Source organism: Archocentrus centrarchus, chromosome 16 (assembly GCF_007364275.1).
Source record: "Archocentrus centrarchus isolate MPI-CPG fArcCen1 chromosome 16, fArcCen1, whole genome shotgun sequence".
Classification (NCBI taxonomy): Eukaryota; Metazoa; Chordata; class Actinopteri; order Cichliformes; family Cichlidae; genus Archocentrus; species Archocentrus centrarchus.
The window spans coordinates 16,231,669-16,258,444 of NC_044361.1; the positions used below are offsets into that span (position 1 = coordinate 16,231,669).

At 39.3% G+C, this 26,776-nt stretch overlaps 1 protein-coding gene across 2 annotated transcripts in view; it reads left to right on the forward strand.

Moving 5' to 3' along the window:
- The first annotated feature begins 2,678 nt into the window (after window positions 1-2,678).
- The window catches only part of dnah5 (dynein, axonemal, heavy chain 5), a 92,426-nt gene continuing 68,328 nt past the window's right edge, over window positions 2,679-26,776 (forward strand). The window contains exons 1-25 of one of the 2 annotated variants that reach the window (XM_030749857.1): window positions 2,679-2,778; window positions 13,242-13,376; window positions 13,527-13,611; window positions 13,829-13,992; window positions 15,603-15,821; window positions 16,184-16,321; window positions 16,516-16,692; window positions 16,876-16,989; window positions 17,153-17,260; window positions 17,389-17,511; window positions 17,753-17,968; window positions 18,685-18,711; window positions 19,167-19,274; window positions 19,471-19,556; window positions 19,784-19,991; window positions 20,092-20,205; window positions 20,431-20,637; window positions 20,894-20,974; window positions 23,930-24,020; window positions 24,345-24,490; window positions 24,650-24,827; window positions 25,027-25,266; window positions 25,588-25,784; window positions 25,941-26,034; window positions 26,609-26,751. In XM_030749857.1, coding sequence (XP_030605717.1) covers window positions 2,740-2,778; window positions 13,242-13,376; window positions 13,527-13,611; window positions 13,829-13,992; window positions 15,603-15,821; window positions 16,184-16,321; window positions 16,516-16,692; window positions 16,876-16,989; window positions 17,153-17,260; window positions 17,389-17,511; window positions 17,753-17,968; window positions 18,685-18,711; window positions 19,167-19,274; window positions 19,471-19,556; window positions 19,784-19,991; window positions 20,092-20,205; window positions 20,431-20,637; window positions 20,894-20,974; window positions 23,930-24,020; window positions 24,345-24,490; window positions 24,650-24,827; window positions 25,027-25,266; window positions 25,588-25,784; window positions 25,941-26,034; window positions 26,609-26,751 — 3,438 coding nt within the window. In that variant the 5' untranslated portion in view covers window positions 2,679-2,739. Of the gene's footprint in view, window positions 2,779-13,241; window positions 13,377-13,526; window positions 13,612-13,828; window positions 13,993-15,602; window positions 15,822-16,183; window positions 16,322-16,515; window positions 16,693-16,875; window positions 16,990-17,152; window positions 17,261-17,388; window positions 17,512-17,752; window positions 17,969-18,684; window positions 18,712-19,166; window positions 19,275-19,470; window positions 19,557-19,783; window positions 19,992-20,091; window positions 20,206-20,430; window positions 20,638-20,893; window positions 20,975-23,929; window positions 24,021-24,344; window positions 24,491-24,649; window positions 24,828-25,026; window positions 25,267-25,587; window positions 25,785-25,940; window positions 26,035-26,608; window positions 26,752-26,776 lie in introns of those variants that run through there. The other variant, XM_030749858.1, reaches the window with a different exon arrangement.

Consider the following 26,776-nt stretch of genomic DNA (forward strand, 5'->3'; position numbering starts at 1 on the left):
GTAGCACTGAATTTAGACTTTTCTTTCAGTGTTATGAAGAAGCGGGTGATGCTTTTCCAGCCAAAGTTCTGCCAGCTGTTGGAGTTCATTGATGTAAACTGTGTTCTCCAGATGCTTGTCCACATATCCTCTGAAACCACAATATTCGTTTCATTTTCCAATTTTTGTTTTATATAGTTTTATATACACCATGTCTGTACTCCGGTGGCGAGATTATTAGTTCTTTCAATAAAAAAATTCACTGCAATGATACAGCAACATTTTCTATATTTCCTTTTAAAACATTTTGTTATTTTTTTTTTTTATTTGTTTTGGTTGGCCATTTGATGATTGGTTTTAACGTGTGCCATTATAAAGAGCCAGATTCTTAAAATATTGGAGATGACTGTCTGTTACATTAAACTTAAAGGCAACGTCCTCATTATGCCAAGTACAGTTTCATGAACAACCAGGCTCAAAGTCATTCAGTTTTGATAATTAACACTCCAAAATATTAGTGGTAAGACCAGTTAAAAAAAGAAAAAGAAAAAACAGAACTGCTCAGCTTTGTTTTTGATCAAACTGAAAGAAAACCTTGTTTTTCCAAGTGCCTCCTTCAACTGTTCAGCCTCTTTTTTGAGTGTGTTGCATTTAGCGTGCAGGCTGACACACTCAAGAAGCTAGATGTGTTGGAATTCATCGTAGATGGCTTTAGGGAGCATATGATCCATCCATTTATCCTTTTCAGGGTCACAGGGGTGGGGGATCACCTGTACCCGGGAAAACCCTGACAGACACGGGGAGAACATGCAAACTCCCAGCCAAGGTGGATTCGATCCTAGGACCTTCTCACTGTGAGGCAGCTGTGTGCCAACCACCACACCACCGTGCTGCCCAGGATCATGCCTTTGCTGAAAAAGAGAATGATTCTATTACTTTACAGCACTTTGACATACAGTTCTTGACAGTGCCTCATTGATCATTCAAATATCCAGAGGTGTAGAGTAGTGAATAGCATGGGAAGGATTAATCAAGATCAAGGAGTTTCCAAAAATGGCAGCTAAGGGGCAAAGTGAGCAAAATGCTGTGGGGTAAATTGAGCCAGTGGTTCAGCCTGTCCCACTGAAGGTACAGAAGTTAAATCTTTGAAGTATAAACTGGTGTTTCACTGTAATATAACACAGTTGTTTTGGTTTATCGCAAACTTATTTTACTTTGAGTTTTTTGTTATTTTTTTTTTTTATTTGGACAGCGTACACCTGCATCAAATCCTTTTGTGATGAGAACCAGAAGATGCGTTGCACTAAATTATAATCATGCATATATTTCCACCAGTGGTTCTTAATGGCCTAACATGTTAGACATTGGAAAAAGCTACCAGTACAAGAAAGTACAAAAGGAAAACAGCCTGGGGCTCAAAATCCCTTGAAGTGATGAATAGAGCAGCCATTGATGCCATGGGAGGAAAATCTATAAGATCAGCAGCAAAGGAGAGAAAAATTGACAGGTCATCCCTTCAGAAGTACATTTAAAAGAGCTGGGGGCGCGCACACACACACACACACACACTGGTTTTTTAGTACTAAATCCTGAAAAACTCGAGTACAGATGACACTGCAAGAGTCACCATTATACCACTGTTTCAACTTTAAAAGTACCACTAACTAAATAAAAGAGAAATCAGAGCATCAGATTTTACCAGGGCCTCCCAAAAATCCTAGAAACATTCCTATGGAGTGCCAGACACATGCCTGATCATCTACATCATTATTCCCTCCAATGGGTGAGTTCTGCAGCTTCTTGTTTCAACTTGTTGAACTGCAGTTATGCGACAGAGGATGCTGTCTGTGACATCCTTCCTTCAGAACCTCTTGCTATGAAGCTTATCTCTGCAGACACGCTTTATTTACTTTGCAGCGATGGTGCAGCTGCTGTGGTGGGCTGATAGAGACCGCATAATACTTAATTTGCGAACGATGGACACACTATTCAACCTCATCTTGTAGTTCATTGGTTTGAACAGCAGGTGGTAGTGCTGCATAAAATAATGACCGGACATTCAAACACACAACAGGTCACTTGCTGAACAACAGCTCCGCAATCACGGCAACACACGAATTATCCTCCGGAAGTGATAAGCGCACTCCTACGGATCAATGATTTTATCTGCAATAACATCAGAATAATCTGCATCCATTTTAAAATCCGTAAAAATAATAAGTGATTAAAGCTTCAACACAGTATGCCCAAAAGTCTCCAACACTCATTTGACTCAATAACTGCAGAGTTCCAAACCTCCTCTGACATTAACATTAAAATGTATGCACCGGGAGCTTCGTGGCATGGGTTTCCGTCATTGAGCAGCTTCTGCTGGTGTGTAGGTGGCCCAGCACTTCGGTATAGTGCACGTTTACATCTGCGTGGCTACCCTTGTGACACAGACCTGTAAGTGATCCCATGGCTCTCTTGAGCCAAGGCTCGTTGTATTCTGAAACGCTTGCAACAAAACAGTCAACAAATGTCCCATATTTGCTCAAAGACCGGCCCTCTGCCCGTTGGCCCCCTTTTACAAATGCCTCGTTACCTTGGAAACCACTAACAACACGAAGGGCCTTGGAAAGTGAGACTCAGCTAAATCACGGGAAACTGTACCCAGAAATATCGGAGTGAAAGACTACTATTAACTACTATTAACTATTAACGGAGTTAATTTAAAGTTTAGTTCCTGAGGAGGCCTATCTGTGAAGGAAGGTTGGAGCCATGTCCTTCAGCTCCCCGAACAGACCCACCCAGATGCAGGTTTGATCCAAAATACTTATATATGTGGGAGAATCATGATAACGTGGTCTTTTATATTTTTCCTATTCTTTAGAGGCCTGTGAGGGAAATCTCCTCAGTGCCCTTAACCTTAATTTCTCCTAGATATGTGGGATTAGATGGACCTGAAAACTAAGCTTCCTCTTTGAAAAGGAAGTTGTATTTTGTTGCATGGTTGTTACATACTAATGTGGAAAAAAAAATGTTATCAGATGTGGACAATGGGATTATTTTAAAGCACAACGTAACAAAAACAACAAGACTTAACAAAGTATAAAACATTATTGAGCAGAATGAAGTATAAGGTGCAGCAAAGCCAAAATGTAATGTCCCCATATGTGGACGCAGGGTCTCAGGAGGTTAACGTTAAGTGTTTCTTTGGCCCCGTTTACACGACACCGTTTCAAAATGAAAACGGCGTCGTTTCGATGCGTTTCGGCCTCCCGTTTACACGAGAACGGAGTGAAAACGATGCGTTTTCGAAACGGGGTCCAGAGTGGAGCGTTTCAGAAACGCACCGGCCTCTGTCCGTCCTCGTGCAAAGTGCAACCGTTGCAACCGTTTGGAAACCCCTTTTCCAAACGTTCGAACCGTTTGGAAAAGGGGTATTCGCACGTGCGCATTATGGTTGTTTAAGGGGCATGCGCTAATATGATGAACAACACTCCTCAGGGTTAGGATACACGAGTAAACTGGAGGCCAAAACACATCAAAACGACACCGTTTTGTCGTGTAAACGGGGCCTTAAAGTCACTTTATGTGTGGGTTTATTTTTGGTTTGGATATTGCAAAAGTAATTGCAATGTAATATGAATAACATTATTATATCTTTATAAGTACATAATTATTGGAGAAACAAAAACTAATTTTGCTTTTTAAAAAATACTGAGAAATCTCCTTTCACTTGTTAGTGATTGTTTAGATTTTTGCAAATTATGTCTTCAGCATACCTCTGGAGTGTTTTGTTAACCAGTTAAGGCAAAAATGTTCTTTTGCATTCATTCAGCTGCAGTCAGGACAGAGATTTTCCTTTCTGCCTTTCAGTGAGCTAAACTTAAATTCGTTTTGTCACTGATAATGCATATGAAAATAATTATTTTATTTATTTATTTTACATTTTGTGCAGTTGTAATGCAAAATGTTCTATAGAATCAACCAAATTTTTACATTTAATATTGGTACACTGGCAACTTTGCCCTAAAGGGAAATCTATGAATGCATAGATTGCATGGTGATTGCATCACCATATTTTCAATTTTTTCAATTATTCCTGTAATTAATTGAAAACTGGCCTTTGATATAACACTGCAGTAATCCAGCACAGGAAGATGTAGCTAACCCAGTAAGCTGATGAGCTGCAAGAGTGAAACCATACACCAGAAATCTTGTTCTCTTGTGAGCGAAAAAAAAAAAAAGACAATGATGGGATTAATCTGCACTTCATTTTCACCTCAGGAGCTCTCTAAGCCCTTCTGAAAATTGCTCTGAGACTCGCTACACTATTAGATTATCTGGCCTAACCGCAGTAGTCAAATACAGCTGTAGCACAACCTGCTGTTATCTGTGGTGGTTGCATTTCCAGCCTCAGTCCACTAGATGGTGGGGCGTTCACAGTGTAGTTGCTGTATCGTTGGCTCAGCCACAGGAGGCTGGATGATGTTGCACAGCTGAACAGTAAACTTGAAATGAGCAATGAGCATCTGGCTTCTATCATTCATGTGGAACTCTGTCGTTATCAAAGTGACTGGTCTTTTTGGGTCCGTGACACACTCATTTTAGAAATCTGGTGCTGGGATTAAGTGGAAGCTATATTTATCATAGTAGTTAGTTAGTTATGTAAACTTTTAATCTTTAATCTATATAACCCTTTTCCCTGTTAATTGGTCATCTGAAAGCCTTTCACACGTTTTGAAATATTAAACTGCAATGCTTCCTTGCTACCCAGGAGCAGTGCAGTACTAAATGTGGCTTTTTATACCCTACTACAGTATACAGTACATGTTCAATTAGTAAGCAATGGACATTAGCAACAATAACTAAAGCCCCCTGCACTCCGAGTCTGTGTGTCACCCCATTGACTTCATACAAAATTCTCCAGTTTCCTGCTTATTTTTGTGCAATACTGACCATAATGAAAACATTAGCTAAGCTATTCTTGCATGTGTGAAAACACAGGCCAGATAAAGCAATGGCAGTTCATCGCATTTGATGTTTGGCACCCAGCTTGCATCAAATGCAAGTAGACAGCATTGTTCATGAAAAGAGGACAGAGTCAGCTGAACTGTGTCAGGCATAGCATTTTGAGACGCATCTTTCTTACACATATTTGTTTAAACTGTCTGTGTCTCTGTTAGTGTGAGCGTTCACTGTGCAAAACAGTGAACCCTTGTCTGTCTGTGTCTTCAGATCTCACCACCCCCTCATTTATAATTTACAGTCACTCTCATGTTTCATGGCTGCTCACAACCAGGCAGTTCCACACAGAATATCAGCCACGGAATAGTGAAAAATTGATGACCGAACCACTCTCTAATGCAAAGCTTTGCAACCATTTCTTCACTATCTGACTCACAGTCAAATCCTTGTGGAGCGGGCTGTGCTTCTCATCTGCTGGATGTCGCTGTAAAAAAAAAAAAAAACAATGAGACAGAGTATTAAATGCATGCTGTCCTGGTAAATAAATATGGTCACCCTCAGATATGTAATGCATACTTAATTGCATTATCTTCCAATCTATCAATTTTCTTTTTTCTGATCATTCACTGAGCTTGTAACATGTCACAGAAAATATTTAAGTTTGCAGTGACATGGAAAAGAAGCAGCACAGCCTCACATTTCAGAAGCAAGAACAAGACAATATTTCAATGAAGCTTTCTCTCTCTCTCTACCACGGGGACACCTCCTCACCTCATCAGTGTCTGATCAGCTCTGCTACAGGCAGTCAGTGTTGAAAGCATCTTAAACAGTGGAGTTCAAGGGCGTGTAAACCATCCTGATGAACTATCTGCTGACATAACACCTGATTGAAAAAGCAGAATGTTTTGTTGGGCAGAATAAATGCAGATACTGACATATTTGTGACTGCACAGTATAAGCCAATAATATCAATCAATCAATCAGTTTTGCAACTTAACAAATCAATCAAATAATCATGTTGCACTGATCATTCCACACAGCGCACATGGCTATTGCGTTAAAGTCTATAGTGTTTAAATGCTGATCCACGTGGCACTCTCGCATCAGCTGTTTTTGTTATAAGCATCAAGCTTTCCTCCTGCTTACACCGTATTTGCATGTTTATAAAAATTTTAGGTGCAGCCAGTGCACTTGTAATCATTTGCTTGCTTTGAAAGCAACGTGCCACTGCCTGTTCAATTGCTATGGTGACACGAACACAAAGCCATATGAAGAGACGCGCCTGGCGTGTGACACATTTTTTACTTTAAGAGGAGAGTAACACAGTTTGTACTACAGTGATGCAGCATATATTTTTTTTTAGCCACATTTGTTTCTGTATTATTTTTTTCAGGGCTTGTATCTGATACTGTTCCCTTCTAATGCTATATTCAGCAACCCTTTCATTCCACCCCCCCACCCACCATCCTCCATCCTTCATCCTATTGTTGTAACAGACTTGTAAGGTGAGAGTTGGACCTTGATAATTACCCTGCTGACAGGAGGTCATCCAACACCACATTATCTAGTTAGCAGTACCCTTTTAGGAGAAACAGTCTGATAATTTCAGGGCAGCAACCTTTCTCACATGATAAACAGGAAGGCTGATTGCTCTCATACTGTAGCGCAGCCACTTGCTCGCTGTCTTGTCTTCTTTGTTGGAAGCTTTAACTCTCTGATGTCATGAAAAGCGCAGACAATTAAGAGGGTGGAAGGACTTGAAAAGAAGCGTCAGCGTGAAAGGCCGACAGCGACTATGTTGCATTTAAAGCCAGACTATCAAAACAAGGTAAGGTGACCCAAGAGTTCTGAAGTTACAGACGACTCGAGCTTCTTGACTATCAACGTTGGCCAAATGTAATTCATCATTAATGTGTCAGGATTTAGTAAACAGCTGATGTGTTTGCAACGCGTGCCTGGTGGAAATCTAAAGCAACACAAAACCAGCCTGTGTGAACACTAAAATGTGTTCACACAGGCTCTCATAAATTAAAGCCTGTGTGAACACATTTTAGTGCGTTACTGATAGTGAAGGCCTCATATGGAATGATTTTATATGCCAAAAGCCTACAATGAGTCTGGTACATTTGTCACATTACAGTGAGAAATCCCAACTTTACCACCTTTGCTAACATCCAAAGAATACTTTAACATGCAAAAATGTGATACTGCAAATACAGACAAAAGAATTTGTGCACTAAGTGGAGTGCCAAGATGGTGATGTCACATCACACATTTTATCCATTCATTTCTGTATGTATATATGTATGTATTCATTTATCTATTTATTGTTGTGGGGGTGTTGGGCATCTGATTATACAGCATCAAATGCCGAATAATACAAACGAGAAAAGTAGAGGATCTGTTTTTGAAATTGCTACACAATACACAAAAAAATGACATCCAAGCTTTTCAATCAATAGCAGGAAAGTTTGCTGTGTCAAACGTATCTAGAGCCCAGAATATTTTATTACCACTTCATTTATGTGATTTGGTGAGAGCCGACATGGGCGTCCATGGGCTCAACACAGAATCCACTCTTAAGTATTTATTTGTACTGTTGCCACCTGCACAGCTACATTATAGTGAATGCTGACTGTGTTTTACTGGTGTGCCGTCAATCATGTGAGACAGCAATACCTGAGTGTGTGACCCTTGCACACTATGTTCATTAGTGTACACTACATGTGTGCATACAGAACTGTGAGTTTTTACTTTTTGTAAAGGATTCAATACTGTACTGTATGTGTATCCATCTATGAGGCTTTCAACTTAAAAGCAAGGGTGTGAAGCCCTGTCTCATAAAGCCCGCAAATTGCCAGCGCTTTTAAGTTTAGTTCTTCTTAACATTTTGACATATTGCTTGAACTAGAACGGCAGAATAAAGCAGACATTATACTGTTCTTAAGGGATGTCATGTCTGTCCTGATGGGAATGGGCATTATACATAAAGGAAGTATAGCCCAAACTCAGCTGGCTGAGAGCCCGCCACTGACAACTTGATAGTGCTAATCCTTTGAGGGCAAGAGTATATGGCTCCCCTGTGTACATGCTGATGAGAAATTGATAGCAGGTTTTAGAGAAGGTATACATGGGTTGAGTTGAAGAGGCAAGGCGCTGTCATGTCGCAGGTGTATAGAAAACAGCTCTGGAGACAAATTGTTTCCAAAGTCATTCAGGTAAGTGAATTCTTGCAGCACGGGAGTTGTTTTTAATTGTGGGGTCATTTGAGGTTTCTCTCACTCTCTTTAGTCTATCCTTCCACATAATTTTCATGAGCCACTGACTCTTTCATTTAGACTCTGCAATGAAATGAACAAAACTAATGGCAAAGCTTTATCTACAGGGACTGAGTTGACTTTGACAGTGTTTGTTATTTTCTATTTCCGGGATGATCTGGATTAAAACTGATGAAATCTATCAGATGCCAAACTGTTCTCGTGCACATTTGTGGTTACAATAGTTTTCTCTTTAATTCCAAAATCCACAGTTTGTTTATTATAGGGATTCTCAGTCTTGCCATAGCTTATCTCAGGACAGGGCTTTGTTTGCTTCTGAAAGCTATTAGCATTGTATCTCTTATTGTTTGGGTCTGTCAGCGCCGGCTTCTGCGTCTGTGTTATGGGAATAACTAAACGTGGATTTGTGTCTTTTTTGCCATTGTTGGAGCCTGCTTTTGTTGGCTAGTGTATTTTTTGTGTTTGCGTATCGCATTCACTGGTGACTTAGTCTGCTCGTTTGAATAATCTATGCCACACTGCAGTGTGTCTGTATTGTTTGTGTCTGCCCTGAAGACTAAGAGTTGGCTGTTCATCCAATTTGAAATAAGGGCAGAAAGAAGGTGTGAAATGGCTGGTTGCCCAGCAACGGTTGGCTTGGTATCTTTTTTTTGTAACAGTCGACCCATGATGTTAGAGAGAGAGTGTCTGTCTCCGTGTGTGTGTGTGTGTGTATCCAGAGACTTGGTCAGTAAGTGCATGTTATATCTAGTTTGTAATGGAAGATAAGATCATGTTGAGGATATAATTAATACTTTTGAGTGGAAGCTGAATGCAGTTGATTAGCATTGATCAATATAGCTAATCCTGAAAAGAGGCTGGCAGTCTAGAAATGATAACTGCAGCGTAGGTCATACATGTGTGAGCTCTTTCTTCCTATGCGTCACGTGAATGGGTACGAGATATTCTTTATAGTAGTATAGCAGCCCTGATAGCCATGCAGTACATTAATACTAAGTATGCAAAAGTCTTGAACCACCCCGACGTTCTTTATATTTTGCTTCCAAGGACGTTCTTGTAGTTCGCTGGCACTCACACTGCTGGCTTACTCGTGGTTCCTAGGTTATTTAAAAGTAGAATGGGAGGCAGAGCCTTCAGCTTTCAGGTCCCTCTTCTGTGGAACCAGCTCCCAGTTTGGAATCGGGAGACAGACACCCTCTATTTTTTAAGATTAGGCTTAAAACTTACTTTTGTGATAAAGCTTATAGTTAAGGCTGGATCAGGTGACCCTGAACCATCCCTTAGTTAAGGTGTAATAGGACTAAGCTGCTGGTGGTAGTGTGTGTGTGTGTGTGTGTGTGTGTGTGTGTGTGTGTGTGGGGGGGGGGGGGTTATAAACCACTCTGCCTTAAATCATTAGTTATTTTTCATCTCTGGCTTTCTTCCACAGTGTGCTGTCTCCCTCCCCTCACCCCAGCTGGACACAGCACATGGCTTCACCTGGTTCTGCCTGTTTGTTCCTGTTAAAAGGGAATTTATCCTTCCCACTGTCGCCAAGTGCTTGCTCATAGGGGGCTGTTTTGTTTGTTGGGGTTTTCTTTAGGATTTACCTTACAATATAAAGCACCTTGAGACAACTGCTAGTGGACTGCAAGATTTGGTGCTATATAAATAAAATTGAACTGAATTGAATTAATTTGTAAAGTGGTCTTGAGCAATAGTTCTCCAGGCTTTCTGAAGGTCTTACATGACAGACAAAGAACCAATTTCAAATTGTATCTTTAGGCACTTTGTTACTAGCAGTCTGTTGCAGAAGCACATAATTTGTTCCCATTTCTTTTGTTGAAGCTATGAAAAATGCCAAAGATAACATAGTTTGACAGGCATAAAATGGTATTTAGTATCATAAAGTTTTATAAATGGACTTATATAGTGCTTTTCTACTCTACATGAGCGCTTTATACAGCATGTCTCATTCATACACACATGTCAGCACACTTTCTATCTAGCATTCACACACAATCACACTCTGATGAACACATTGGAAGCAACTTGGGGTTCAGTATCTTGCACAAGGATACTTTGGCATGCAGAGTGGAGGAGCCAGGGATCGAACCATCAACCTTCCAATTAGTAGATAACCTGTTCTGCCTCCTGAGCCATAGCCACCCCAATTTAGTATAATAAAGAGATAAACTTAGCATATCTCAGCATGGTATGCAGTGTGCCCTCAACAAAATTGAGGAAACTTGGCAAGTGGAGGACAAAAGACAAAGTGGTAGACCTAAAAAAAAAAAAGCTATCTGTAGGGGATGAACAGCATCTGAAAGTCATGTCCTGAAGAAATGGGAAAAAAAAAATCCAGCAAAGACCTGACACAGGACCTGAGAGATGGATCTGGCTTTTCAGTTGATCCATCTACTGTTCACTGAAGCCTCGTCAGAAACGGTCTCAGTGGAAGGGTGGCTGTCAAGAAGCCATTCTTAAGGAAGGTAAACAGAGAGAAAAGTCTGAGGTATGTCAGAGGACACAAGAACTGGAATAAAGATCAGTGGCAACAGGTCTGATGGAGTGATGAATCCAACTTTAAAATTTTTGGTTCAAATTGTCATCAATATTTTAGGCGAACAATGTTGGGAGAGAGGTACCGCAGTGAGTGCCCGCAGCCATCTGTGAGTCATGGTGGAGGTTCTGTCATGGTTTGAGACTCCATTTCAGCCAGTGGTGTTGGAGAGCTTGTAAAAATTTATGAAATTATGGAAACAAAAATGTACAGTATTGATTTTTATCCATCATATCATCTGAAAAGTGTCTTGATTAGGACAGCTTCATTTTTCAGCATTACAATGATCCCAGACACACTGCCAGTGCAGTAAAAGCATGCCTGGACAGAAAAACACACAACATAACACTATCATGTCATGGATTGGCCTTCCCAGAGCCCGGACCTCAACATTATTGAAGCAGTGTGGGATCATTTTCAAAGGGAACAGAACAAAAGGCAGCCAACATCCAAAGAAGAGCTTTGAATGTCCTTCAAGAATCCTGGAGAACTGTTCCTGAAGACTGCTTAAAGAAATGACAAGAAAGCTGCCTCAGAGAGTTCAGGCTGTGTCAAAGAATAAAGGTGGTCACTCACACCAAATATTGACTTTCAAGCTCGTTACACCTGTACAAACCCAGTTTTTGCTTTATTTAAAGTGTTAATGAGTTAACTGTCTGAACTGTGTGGACTTTTTTGCGGCTTCCTGACAACCCTGTTATCTTTTGAAGTGACCTTTCAAGCACTGTTCCAGTGAAAGTTTCAGTCAAAAATTACAACCTTTAATATATCTACATTTTAGTTAGTTTTAGTTAGTTCTTTAGAAATTTTTTTTTCCCTTTTTTCCACTACAGAAATGTGGATGTCATTGTGGGTATTGCTTGGTCTTGTTTTAAAGCCACTAATGTGCTAAAGTGTTGCTGCTCTCCCAACTATGCTGACACCCAAAGCTTGTGAGATCAGGGTGCTTTCCACTGCAGAAACTAGCAGGACATTTTAATTTGGCCTGCAGCTTTGTGCATGTTCCAAATGTGGGAAATTAAACATGCTCCTCCTCACCTTGTCTTCACATGTCCAACTCCCTCAAGCTCTAACTGACAAGACAGCTTGACCTAGAACTACTCTGATTTGTAGTCTACATAGAGTTGCTCTTTGTTTATTTATGTCCATGTATTTATGTCCTCTCTTACACACTCAATTTCTCCATCAATCTTTTTATTTTTTCTTGTACCTCATCCCATTTTCCCCCCAGCTCTCATCCTCATTCTCTTCCTTCTCTTTTTTTTGACTATACACATCTACTTGTCACATAATTCAAATTTTCTCGTTTCACCTTTTTGGTATTCAGTCACTTTAATCCCATTTTCAGCTCTAGCTTTCACAGCTAAATTTCTCATATCTGTTTTTCATGCTTTTTTCTTTTTCTATTGCTTAATAGCTGTCCAATTTTTTCATTTCTAATTTGAGTCTCAGTTCTCAACCTCTAAAGGCACGCCCAGGTTGATTGAATATACAGTCTTTCCTGTACTCCATTGTGTACTACAGATTTATTCAATCAGCTTCAGGCAAAACTATTTGAGCATAAATCTGTATACAGTTGTTAACTCACTGTTCTACAAGGTACAAGCAACCACATGAATGTGTATACAAGGAAAAGAGGAGAGATAAAGAGAATTCATTCTCAGTGTTAACGTTTAACCTCTCAAGTGTAATTTTGGCATAGCTATTCATGTAATATGCTTTCTGATTTGTTGTAGAAGTGGGCTTGTCTGTAAAAAGTATTTTTAATGTAAATAAAAATATTCCTATCATCTCCAGTTTAATGTTTTTTTTCTTTATTTACACACAGATAAAAGGCAAATTAGAGATTTTAAATGCACCCTGCAGCCATGACACCATACAGCACCATGCTTCATGTAATCTGTTGGCTGACCTTGTTCCTGTGTTACTAAGCAGCAGAACCTGACAACCCATTGTAGCTGATTTTGCTCCCCCATCCTAAACACAAGCCATCGCATGCAAGCAGCTATGTTGCCACAGGCATTCTAACAGAAGTTTTTTTGTGTGGATATTAAGACTGAGTCAAAGGATACACAGAAGGACTCTCAAGAAAAAGGTTGGCAGTGATATATATATATATATATATATATATATATATATATATATATATATATATATATATATATGAAATTCTTGAGTAGTTAGCATTTCATTAGGATACCACAGAATACAAAAATAAGGAGGATCTTTTTTATTGTTTAATTTACATGTATCCAACTTTAAAAAAAAAAAAAAAATTGTGGTTCTTTGAGTAGACTGTGCTTAAATGATGCCTCAGCCAAAGTGTGTGGTCACAGCAGAGACTCAGTCAGCTGAAAGATGGTCATGTGACAACTGAACGTCGGTCAGTTCAGAATACTTTTAAAAAGTATGCAGGTTACAGTTTTGTGGAATTGAACTTGGCATTTGCCATTTATTCATTAAAAACATTTTCTGCACATTTTCTGTAGCAAAAGTTGAAAGAGGAGCGTGAAGCTAAGCGGGCTCAGCTGGATGGAAGACATGACTACATCCTCAGTATTGTGGCTTCATGCCTCGGGCTGGAGAAGGCAGATGTGGAAGATGCCATACTGGAAGGGAATCAGGTGATTTGCACACAAATTATCAAACAGATTTTACTGTTTTTATGGACAACTTCTTTAGCTTTAAAAGACAAATCAAACAAACAAATGTGGTGGTTTGTGAATGGACAATAAGGCTAAACAGTGCTGAGGTTTTGCTTTTATCTTTCTCAGATTGACCGCATGGAGCAGTTTTTCGTGGCTGATGGTCTTCCTCACCTAATGCTCTTCTATCAGGACACTGAACCAGTTGAAGGAGGTACCATGAAAATCTAGACTATTTCTTAAAAACGTGTAACTTATACATGTAACAAATTGCAATACAATATTTTCTGTCTTATATGAGATTGTCTTTGTCACTTATAGAGATCATAAAAGTAATTCATTCTCAAATGCCACAGTATTCAAATCAGAATAGGAAGTCAAAGTTGGTTACCATGACACCTTTTGTTGTTTCCAATCCGTTATGCGAGCAGCAGCAGCCTCTGTGCCCGCCCAGCCTGTTGCTCAGCAGCCTGGTCACAGCAAGAAGTCCAAAGTGTTTGTAACAGATGGGAGGGATGTGGCACTGACCGGAGTGTGTCTCTTCTTTACCAGAGCCAATACTTCAAAGGCAGTCACCTCTGAGAACATACACAGAGTGAGTCAGTTTGTGCTGTTTTGGGAAATGCAAGTTATTAATTTCTTTCAGATTAAGTAGAGATTTATCAAGGAATTTAAGTAAATCAAAACTGTGCAAGTCACTGATGGACAAACACAAATTTAACTGTGTCTGTGCCTTGTTATGGACACTATGGGCAGCCAGCTTTTATCACTTTTTGAAAGTTAATTAATGATAGCCACTGAATGTCACAAGAGAAATCTTTCGATATTTTTTTCTTTTTACTTTTTCTTACGACGCATGAAGTCTAATTAGCTAAAAAAGCTTCTTACATCCGGAGCTAGTGAGGCACTGGGGGAGCTCAGTAAAAGCACTGTGATACCACAGCTGCTTCTGGCTATCGATTCTTACTGAACACCTGCTACGTGCCTCAGAGTTAATCACCACCACCGATAACAGGTCCTGTTTGCTACAAAAAACTCTCAGTTAGAGAGGGAGGAGGACAGGATTCTGTGTGTGTGTGTGTGTGTGTGTGTGTGTGTGTGTGTATATTCATGTAATGAGAATGAAAAACAAAGAGAGCACTTGTGTACCTGCCCATTGTTGCATGAGAGAGTATTTTTCTATTTCATTAAATTTCCTAATTAGTTGCCTAAAAAAATTTAAGTACACATCAGGTATTCAGGTGTTATTCGACACATGGGTGGATTAAGTTAGAGAGAACATTTTTATCAGTCAGGCATCCGGCTCATGGCTGGGGAAACCTGTTCTTCAAAGATTCACAAATATGTGTTGCTACATGTAGTTAATTAAACTTGAGTTAATTAACTAGCAACCACAGGGTTAGTGGGTGCGCTGTACTGTCAACGAAGGCTATACCATCCATCCATCCATCCATCCATTCACTTCTGCTTAAGTAGAAATCTGTGTGAGGATTTCTTAATATCAAAGTCAGTGGTTGTATGAGGTCAGGATTGTGCACACAGACAGCTATGGACACCAAGGATCAGTGTTGTTCTTATGATACTTTTTTGAAGTCCGCTTAGAGTCCACCTGGAGGACACACACATAGTTGATGCATTATAGCGTCTCACTTCCCTACACTAAGCCAAGGAGAGAGCCCTGCTGCTTACTCAAGACATATTAGGCCGTGCTTCCAAAAAGGCAAATGTTTTCTTTAGAGCAGCCGAACATTGAAACAAATCCAACAAGTGGTGTTTTTACGCTGACACACGCACATGGATAGATTATGTAAAAGTTCAAAAAGCTGCCCTGGGCAGCTTTTTGGTGATGAATGGCATAACTTGACTTTCTGGATTTTGACTAACTAATGTGTTTAGGTTAGAATAAGAGGGTGACTAGGAAAATTGAACTATAGGACATAATTTGTCCATTACAACAATACAAATCCTGTCACTGGAGTTTTGCCCACAAGAATTTTTTTTTGGCGACTGAGCAGATCTGCACACGCTTCACAAATCAGAAGTAATGCACCATCTTGGATTTAAATTTTTAATTTTTTCTCAAAAGCTCAACAACATGTTGGCTCTCTGTGCCAGCACCGTAAGCTGGGAAGGTACTGTATCTGCTGTGGCATGTATAATATGAAGGTTAAGATGTTTACTATATATTTTTCTGTTATTGTCTAGGACGTAAATTTCAATATGTTGGACACAACAGAAGGAGGTCTTTTAAAAAGTGTGGAGCAGTTGTTCTCTGAGATCTTCATTCCCACACTGAAGAAGATGAACCACGGTTGGGGGGAGGTGGCAAGTCCCCAGACCCAGGCTGTCAAACAGGACTTCATATCGTCAATGGAAAGCTTTGTGTCTGTGTTGGCTGGAGCACAGGAGAGCCTTCAGGAAAAGGTAGGAGACAAACACTGTCACTAATCAAAGCACTATGTACACAAAAGCAAAATTGATTTTTGCTTTAGCTAAATTTGTGCAGATATCAAATCCACACCAGTGCTTTGGAACCTCCAGTATAATTTGCTTAGCAAAAGCACATAAAATGTATAAGTTAGAGTTTGAACATTTGCATTACAGGAAGTGCATTGCCAATAAAGCAGTAAGACACATGCAACTACATGCAACATGCAACAACTAATTATAGACAGCTTTTTTGATACAGTTAGAGGGTTTAGGTTATGCATAACCCAGTCGCATTCGCAGACAAACAAATTATAGACATCACAGCAAAAACAGATCCTGTCATGCTTTACTTCCAGGTTACATTGAAAGAGTGTGACACCTTTGACTTGCGGCTACTGAGGGGCCCATCTGACTATGTGTCAGCTGCCAGCAGCACAGAGACCATAGAGAAGATAGAGGCCTGCATGAAAGTCTGGATCAAACAGATAGAACAGGTGAGAAGGGATTCTCAAACATGTTGTGTTTCTCCTCAAACGTGGGTTGAGTAGCTTATAGACAGAATTTGAAAGAAACTTTATTCTCACATCCAAGTTTTCTGTAATTTTATTTGAATGTGCCTTTATCAGGTGCTTGATAAAACTGCAGGCACGATGCTTCAACACTGACGTCAAATGCCTCCGTTCTGCAGGTTTTAGCTGAGAGTGACCAGCTTAGAAAGGAGGCTGATGACCTTGGCCCTCGGGCTGAACTGGACCACTGGAAGAAACGGATGACTCGCTTCAACTACCTTCTTGACCAGCTGAAGAGCCCTGATGTCAAGGCTGTTCTGGGTGTGCTCTTGATGGCCAAATCTAAGCTCATAAAGGTCAGAAACAACTGTCATTCACTGCTGAGTTTAAGTGGCTATACCCCCCCGCTTTTTAAACATTTTTTTTATTTTGCTGCTCTGTCCTTCATTTCAGTGATTTATTGCAAGATTATTTTTTTTAAGACTGTAATCATCAGCTTGGTGCTCCCTTAAATTCAATAATGGTGTGTAATGGTCTAGTCATGGCGAGAACTGGATGCCAGGATCACAGATGGTGTTAATGAGGCCAAAGACAATGTCAAGTATCTCTACAGCCTGGAGAAGTTTTGTGACCCGCTCTACAACAGCGACCCTGTGAGAACAGAATATTTTATTACACTTTTTTGGGATTAACTGGTCTGCTGCATTGCAAAAAATAAACCAAGTATACTGTATTCATGTTGAGTACACTATAAATGTGCTGCATGGAATTGAAGTTACAAAAACCATGCAAGTTATAATTTTTATTTCACACAAGGTGTCAATGGTGGATGCAATCCCAGGTCTGATCAATGCCATCAGGATGATTCACAGTATTTCCCGCTACTACAACACATCTGAAAAGATTACATCACTTTTTGTAAAGGTAATCTGCTAAATTGCAGCATGCCACAATGATAAACAGGATTATGTTATGTTATGATGAACAATGGGATTCTGCATTTTTTTTTAAATTTCCATTTCTTCGTTCCCTGTACTCATTTACATCTCCAGGTGACAAACCAGATGATCACAACTTGCAAGGCCTACATCACTAACAGTGGTGCAAACTCAATATGGGACCAACCTCAGCAAGTTGTCACTGATAAAATCAAAGCTGCCATCCGCCTGAACCAGGTAATGGATTATTCGTATTGGAAAACAAAATGTGTTTTGTAGCGAAATGTACCTCTATCAAATTTTTACCAATCAAAATATGCAGATTTTACATTATGTTCCTGCTGCAAGTTGGTAAAAATAATGCCACTTCCAAGTTATTATATTTAGTTATTTAAACCTTCAGGCTTTACCCCTGTGGAATGATGGATTGATGAACAAACCACATGTTTTTCGTCCTGTATCAAACTGTGTTTTCCAGGAATACCAGCGATGTTTCCACAGAACGAAGGAGAAGCTGGAGCGGACTCCTTCAGAAAGACAGTTTGACTTCAGTGAGATGTACATCTTTGGAAAGTTTGACACATTCCAGCGAAGACTTATCAAGATCCTCGAAATGTTCAGTACCATTTCCACCTACTCTGTCCTAAAGGACTCCACGATAGAAGGACTGGAGACCATGGCCACCAGGTTTCAAGTGAGTATGCTGTGATATCAGACTGTTGTCAAATCCTTTTAATGAGACATGTGCAGGGAGGCATTCCATTAACCGATTAAATGTCACTGCAAGCCAGCCGTGTCTGTGTTTCTCTTGCCAGCTTCTGATGTTGAGCAGTATAGTGAATGGAAGGCTTCCTATGTATGCCAGAACAATGAAGAAAACAACTCTACATCATGTATTGCTACAGTACATAGATGAAATATGAATAAAGTTAAAATACTGTCATTTTTAAAATTATGTTACGAATGTATGTAAAAGATTCTGCTCAATAGAAAAAGAACATTATAAAGTTTAATTGAATTAGGTCTGTGATGATTAATCATGATACATTTATTAACTACACTAACTTCCTTTGTGCATATGATTTAATAAAGGGCGCGTGTGGATGATTAGTAAGAAATAAATGAACGAAGCAAACGGCTGCTCAGTAAGTCAGTTTCTTAACAGAGTTTCAGGCTGCACATTTACAAAGTCAGTGGCTGGCTGCTTTTTTTTTTTTTTTTAATGTGGTTTCATGTTGAACAAAACAATTATTTTGTACAAAATCAGATTGTGCTGCTTAAGGTTACAGTACATAATACTTCAACTTTGTTATTATGCATCACCTTGTCTGCAATTGGTATCTTCACTTGTTCTCTTGACAGTGTATTGATCTGAGTTATCTGTTTGTTTCTGCTTCCTTGCATGTGCAGACTGCAGAAATGCAGGGGAAATGGGAGGTAATGTTTCACTGCAGTCTTCAACTTTTAGCAATGCATGGCCTGTTTTTAGTGTAGAAAATTTAGAAAAATTTAGTGATAAAATTTCACATCTATCTCCTCAGGTTTCACTTGTAAACGAGATTTTTTTTAAATTCCCAAATGAATAAAAATACAACAAAATGTTTTGCTTTCATGCTTTAAGTAACCAAACAGAGCTGAAATAAAAGATCACAAACCTCTTTTTTTTTTTTTAGTAGAAACTGATAGATAGCTTTGCTGAATATAGTTTGCAGTAAGCTTTAAGACGCAGTTACACTGTTACATTTCTACTTGTATTATATATTATGTTCTCAAATGTAAGCATTACTTGGTGCTTAAATTTGGGAACACAGGATTTATCTGCATAAGAAAAAACAGATTATATTTCAAAATACCCTATCCATGCTTTTGTATGTCTGGATATTTTTTGTTAGGCTATTGTGATGAACATTAAGAACAAACACTACAGTTTCCTAGACCAGAGGAGAACTGACTTTGATGCTGACTATGAGGAATTCTGCAAAAGCACCTCTGAGCTCCATGTAAGTTCACTGCAGCTAGCTGGTGTGTTTCCTCCGTGCTGTACAAATAAAGTTAATGCAAACTGACGAGACATCTGCTTTGTAATGTGGGTCAACCAAGTCCCTTTGCTAGTGATTAAGGATTAATTATGTGGAGGTTCAATTAAAATTTCACTCCACTGTCAGTGTCATGAATATTATTGTTGTTTGTGTTCAGAGTCAACTGAAGAGTTTCATGGATAGCACCTTTGAAAAAATTCAAAATACAGAAAGAGCTCTAAATGTGCTGAGGACATTTCAAAGGTATTTCATTGTTGACCTCTTATAATCATTCTGAAATCTTTAACACCATTTCCCGAATGTTGCCAATCCTGCTTCTTAGGACAGAATACTGCTCACAAGATTTGCAGGTGCCGTTGTAGCTATCAGGCATAGTTGTTCACTTCTTGCTTATTTAATTATTTTTAATGCTGGTGGTGTATTTTTGAATTCTGATGAGCCATTTTTTTTTTTGGATTCACTAAAAACAGACTGGGCATCCCAGATCTTGGGATTGATGAGAAGTATCAGCAAATTTTGCAGAATTATGGCCGGGATATTGAAATGGTATCCCGCATCTACATGAAGCAGAAACTGGACCCCCCCATTGGCAGGGACTTGCCCCCAGTGGCTGGTCGGATAATGTGGGCTCGGCAGCTCTACAGCCGCATCCAGGGACCCATGGATCTCTTTCAACAGGTAATATTGAATGTCTGACTTTTTCCATTTGGTTAATGGTAAAATTCTTAGTGTGTTCGCCTTCCAATGTTTGCTTATTTTTTTTTTTGACTCTGGTTAGCATCCAGGAGTTCTTTCCACACAAGATGCAAAAAGTATCATCAGGAACTTTAACCAGCTAGCAAGAGTGTTGTTGGAGTTTGAGATAATCTACCATCGCAGCTGGATGGATAAGGTGAACAAAGAGCACAATTTTTAATTAAAAACAAGGAATCTGACAGAGAAACATGAACATTCAATCTGTATTTATCACCTTGTATATACAACATGTATACATGACATCAAGTGCACGATCATGTTTTCTACCCTCGTATTCACACAAATCTTCTTCCCCACACCTCTCCATTCTCATCTTTCTAACAACCCTCGCTAAACGCCTCACCTTTATACCTCGACACAGATGGAGGACGCTAAGGTTGGCCTACAAGTCTCTCTTCTGGTCAGATCACCAGAAACTGGTGAGCTGTTTGTGAACTTTGACCCAGAGATTCGGACCCAAATCAGGGAAGTGAACTGCATGACAAGGATGAAGTTGGCAATCCCTCCCTTTGCTTCTCTTCTGCAGCAAAAACAAGACATGCTCAAGAAACACTATAAGAAATTACAGGTGGGTATAATGCACAGTTGTATCTAAAAATTCGAAAATGAAAAACAGGATGATCAAAACTGCATTTACTCAGGAATATAAAAGTCATTTTCCTTAGAACCTGTTAGAATTCCACACAGATTTTATTAAATCACATGCGTAAAACTGCTAGGAGGCCAATTTTTTGTATTTATGGCTATATTCTCTACTGAGAAATTCAGTTCATCAATTTTGTATGATACACTAAATACATCAGCATGCATCTATGTCATTTCAGTTGATGCTGAGCGAGAACACCAGAGTGCGTGCTAAGATTCAGAGTGTATTTGAACAGCTGGCCATGCCTCATGTAGCTAAGGTAAGATGTAGTTATCACATCAGTTTAGTTTTCATCTAAATTACAACCCGTATCCTATGTGCTATTTATCAGGACAATAATAGCACTTCAGTAAAGAACATTTTAGTGTTCCGTATGTTCAAATCAGGTGAGTTATAATCATTTGCAGCTTTTAAAGCTAGAACAGAAGCTGTAGTTATTAGCAGCCCTGAAAAAGAAACCTTGATGGGTGTGTTACTGGTGTATCCATTTTGAGGTTAATATATTTATGCACTGTACACTTGTTATTATTCATATTTGATTTTTTATTCTTTTAATTCACATATAGAATTTCTATAATATGTGAGTTATTTGACATTTAAAAAGTTCCGTACAGGTGAAACACTGTGTGAAGACATTCACCAATGGTTTCTAGCGTTGCTCTTGTGTTGACAAGATTTCCCTAATTTTTTAATATCTTGTTTTAGTTACTTTTGTTATTGAATTTATTTATTTTTTTTAAGCACAGGTGTTTTCTGATAAGCCACCTCCAGAGTTAATTACAGTCCTCATTTTCTGATAGATGAATCTGAAGAAAAGTACCTTTTTTTCACAGCACACGATCTGTTTTAAGATGGCGCTTGATGTCATCAGGCTGTCTTGGAGTTTAGCTAACCTGATAGACAGGAGCAACATTATACTGCCAAAAGTTAGTGTACTATAAATAGCTTCAGCTCTTCTGGGAAGGCTTTCCACAAAGTTTAGGAATGTGTTTGTGACCATTCTTCAAAAAGCACGGTTGTGAGGTCAGACACTGATGTTGGATGGCTCGCGGTCTCCGATCTAATTCACCCCAAATGTGTTCTGTCGGGTTGAGGTCAAAACTCTGTGCAGGTCAGTCATGTTCTTCCACACCAAACTCGCTCATTCATGTTTTTATGGTCCTTGCTTTGTGCACTGGTGTGCAGTCATGTTGGAACAGGAAGGGACCGTCCCCAAACTGTTCCCACAAAGTTGGGAGCAGAGTTATAATAGTTTTGGATTTTAATTATCGTTTAGTTTTAGTTAGTTTTTACTTTTTTTTCTTTAATTCAGTTAGTTTAAATTTGTTTTCAGAGTGGTTTTGCTTGTTTTTATTTTTGGTTTATTGCTTAGTTTTAGTTTAGTTTTGTTATTTTCAGTATTAGTTTAGTTTTTCATACTTTGTCAGGTGCAAGATTCAAGGCACAAGAGTAACTCTTGTGTAATAAAAACTCAAGAAAAGATAGCGTTTAAAGAACTATATTAAACAACCAACTGTTCACAAGACAGCAGTACTACGTGCTAAATGTGTGTAATATTAATGACACACATGAACATCAACAGGGAGAAACAAAGGTAAACATGAACTCCCAAACTCAATAAATTCTACAATAAACTCCCAATAAAGTTTAGCATCAGTGCAGCAGATTAACAACAGCTTCTGTTTTGGAGCTAGCTTGGTTAGATGCTCATGTCGCATTTCTGCTTGTGTAGCTGGATTGTGTGTGTTCATTACCTTACGGTGGTGTGCTGGTGTTTTATATGCGGTGCCGGCCGGGACGTCTTTTGGTCCTCGCTCTTTGTGCTCATTTTTTTGGCTGCAAACATATTTGTCCCTGTTATTTCTTCATTCCCTCGAGTCCTTGTATTGACTGTTCCTGATTGTTATTCACTCACTGATAAAGTGGCCGGAAACGCAAAAGAACGGAACAGGTTCATCACAGCGAGGAGTAGTCACATTTCTCCTGAGGTGAACGCCAGATTGCGTCGGTTCAAAGCGGTTTCCGTAGCTGCCTTGTGTGCACTTCTCAGGTGGACTTTGATGTTGGTCTTTTTTCCTCACTGAGACGTGTTCCATACATTTTTCATCATTCACAACAAGACACTCTTCTAAACTCAGAGAGCGGAAAATGATCAATCCACAAGGCTTTTAAATAAAATGACAAACAAGAAAAGGAAGGTCATTTTATCTGTAATTTTAGTTAGTTTTTTAAACTCACAATACAGTTGTAGTTAGTTATCGTTTTTTCCTTTTAATTTTAGTTTTTATTTATTTCAGTTAACGACAATGTTTTTTCAATTTCAGTTTTCGTTATTTCGTTCGTTTTCGTTAACTATAATAACTCTGGTTGGGAGCATGAAATTGTCCAAAATGTCTTGGTATGCTGAAGCTTTAAGAGTTCCTTTCACTGGAACTAAGGGGCCGAGCTCAACTCCTGAAAAATATCCCCACACCATAATCCCCCCTCCACCAAACTTTACACTTGGCACAATGCAGTCAGACAAGTACGGTTCTCCTAGCAACCAAACCCAAATTCATCCATCGGATTGCCAAACAGAGAAGTGTGATTAATCACTCCAGAGAACACGTCTCCACTGCTCTAGAGTCCAGTGGCAGCGTGCTTTACATCACTGAATTTGACATGTTGCATTGCAATTGGTGATGTAAGACTGATGTAAGCTGCTCAGCCATGGAAACCCATTCCATGAAGCCCTCTATGAACCGTTCTTGAGCTAATCTGAAGGCCACATGAAGTTTGGAGGTCTGTAGTGATTAACTCTGCAGAAAGTTGAGCCTCAGCAAATGAATCATGTCCACCCATAGCTCTTTGACAATGGGAGGTAGTTATTGTGTTTTTTTTCTGCAAAATTAACAAAAATAAAAATCATTCGTGAATAAACTGTGGCAAATTGCTGAAGTACAAATTCATTTAATTGCTTGTAATATAATTTAAAACTTCTTTCCCCAGAACAGGGTCATATGATTACATAAAAAGGATAAATGTGAAATTTAAGAAATTTATTTTTTATGTCTATCTTAATTCTTTTGTTGACTGTAGGAGATCAGAACACAGAAATATGTTAGACATTGTCAAGCATCTTTTCTAACTGGTGACAGATATGAGACTGACTGTCACAGCAGGTTGCTTACAACGTGCATCAACATCATCACACCATACATCACTTTCTTGACAGGTGGATGAGGCTATACAGCCGGGTTTGACGTCCCTCAGCTGGACGTCTCTGAACATTGACAAATATCTCAGCCGCGTCGACAAAGCATTGGGTAAGCAAAAAAATCCCGTGGGGTCGATGCCGCACATGCTGACACACGAGACATTCCTGCAACTCAGCACTGGCAGCGTGTGATAAAATTTACATGAATGGATTTATTGCATAGGTGGTGTTCTCACAAGTAACCTTTACATATTCAATGCATTTTGTCCCTTTCCACACATTGCTTTTTATTTAGAATTTTCTTTATTTATCACTGTTCTCCCTTTTCCACTCTGCTCCCTGCATGACAAGTTCCCCTTGATTTTTCCTTCTTTCTCTTAATTTCGGTGGGTTTGTGTCCTTGTCTTTCTTTCTTTCTTTTTTGTCTGTTTAGCTGATCTTGAGCTGCTGATGGACAGAGTGAATGACTTGGTGGAGTTTAGGATAGATGCGGTACTGCAGGAGATGAGCAACTCCACTCTGTGTGTCCTACCAGAGGATGAGCCAGTCAGCTGTGAGGAGTTTGTGCAAACCACCAGGGTAAATAAAGGATAATAACACTATCAGCTTGGTTATGCCTTACTCAGCCCACACTTAGCAAATTCTGACACCTTTAACATACTTTTTGTAATCAAACATTATTTCTTATTCTGGAGGTTAATTACATTAAGAGTGTACTATATTTCTGTATGAGTACAGGACCTTTGCATAAAACAAGCCCAGAAACTCAACATGAAGAGCTCACTGGTGGAGGAGGCAGCTAATGAGTTGATCAACATGCTGCTAGAGTTTGACCACAATCAGAGAGAGGAGGTGGAGAAGTTTGAGGAAGAGAGCTGCACAGGGAGCAAGACCATTGACCACGTTGACAGTGAAGGTATTCCGACAGATTCCTTTCAACATCAAACAGAATACAGTATGATAAGGTATGAGATAATGCTGTAAGAGAAGATTAAAAATGGATTTCAAAAGAATTTAAATGGAAGGGAATGCCTTTCATTAGTTTAACTTTATTAGTACTGACTTATTCAAGGTTGCTGGTGTTCTTGTTGACCGTAAATGTGTCACCTTCTTAGGTGAAGATGAGCGTCTCCTGTCAAGAAACACGCTACTCCCTCCTGCTAGCGTTGGTCCTTCTTCTCCATTGGTGAGAAGGAAAAAGAAGAGGGACTTGATGGAGGTGATGGAGCAGGAAGCCCAGGAAGTGCTCTCCTACTTCAACCACCGCAACGTGGATGCCTTACTCAGAGTGACACGCAACACTCTGGAGATGTTGCGCAAGCGCATACTTACTTCCTCGCTCTTGAATTTCTCTGGTTCGTCTTGTCTGATGTTTTTGTTGCATTTTCGTACAGACTAAAATCCATAAAATTAACATTAATGTTTTGTAAAGTAAGAAAAGCAAAGAATAATGACATATTAGTACAGTATGTATCACTTCCTATTCCGATTGATGGCCAGCAGTCTCCGCTCAATGTCAGTGCTACACTATCATCCAGCTCTAAAGATCTGAGTCAGTTTCATCCCAACAAGGCCACAAACTCCATATCAGCTGTTTCACTTACCATTCACTCAGGCTTTTTGCCCGTCTTTGAATCACAATGCTTTATTTGTGTTATCCTTCTCTCTACCTATAGCTGAGAGTGACCCATCCAGCCATGGTAAAAGCAGCAGTCAGCAAGAAATCTTCAGAGTAAACGTGACCCTTTCCATCCCTAACATAGTCATGGTTCCATCTTTGGAGGAGGTCCAACAGGCTCTAAACCGAGCTGTAGAGTGTGTAGTCAGTGTCAGCAAAGGAGTTAGCCAGTGGAGCAAAGAAAGAATATCTAAGGTGGGTCTAGTTTCAGACAAAGGAAGCAATAATTTGTGACATTATAATTAGTTCTAAATCTGTAATTAACTCTTATAATTGCTCTTTTTGAACTAATGGTGCCATGGTCCAGCAGTGCACAAAATAACCCCTGACGTCTTACATTCCCCTTCGCAGAGACAAATGAATGAAAGGCGAATGGCAGCTCTGAAACCAGACAGCTCTGAGAGTGAATCGGAGGATGGAGCAACAACATACAGAAGCCAAGCCGGTATAAGAGAACTTTATACATACAATATACAATTAGAAGTCTTTATTTTATAGCTCAGCAGAGCGAAAAAATATTTGACTGGGGCAGAAAGATGTAATATTGTTTGGGAAGGAATAAAATCTCACATTTAATGCAAATTAAATGCATATTTAATGAATGATAAAGTTGCATAGATAATCGATTTGCTGAAAGAAATGCAAATGTTACTTTTATATGTATGTATTATATAGATTAATTTAGGAATGTGGATATGCAACCATATACAGTACAATTAAAGTGGGAGTAATTGTAAATTATTTAGCAGATACTCTTATTCAACAATAATTACAGGGACAGCAAACCACAAAAATTATGAAATAAGTTCTCTCTAAGTAGACCTCAATTAAATTAAATTAAATTTATATGGCACCAAATCACAACAATCACGTCAAGGCACTCTATATTGTAAGCTAAAGACCCTACAATAATTATACCTGTAATGCATAATTATTTTAAATATCCAAAAGTTAATGTTTAGAAGCATCTTGTGCACTCAGAGTGTTTTCTACCACATTCTGTCCTCCAAACTTTCCAGATGGCAGCACCTCAGACACGTCAGCTTCTGTGATCCAGGCCATCCTCTTCCAAACAAGAAATTACTACAAGAGTGTGTCTGAGAACAAGGAAATAGTCAAGCTAATCTCTGTGCTTAGCACCTCCATCACCTCCACTAAAAAGGTACGTGGCAGTTAATTGAAATATA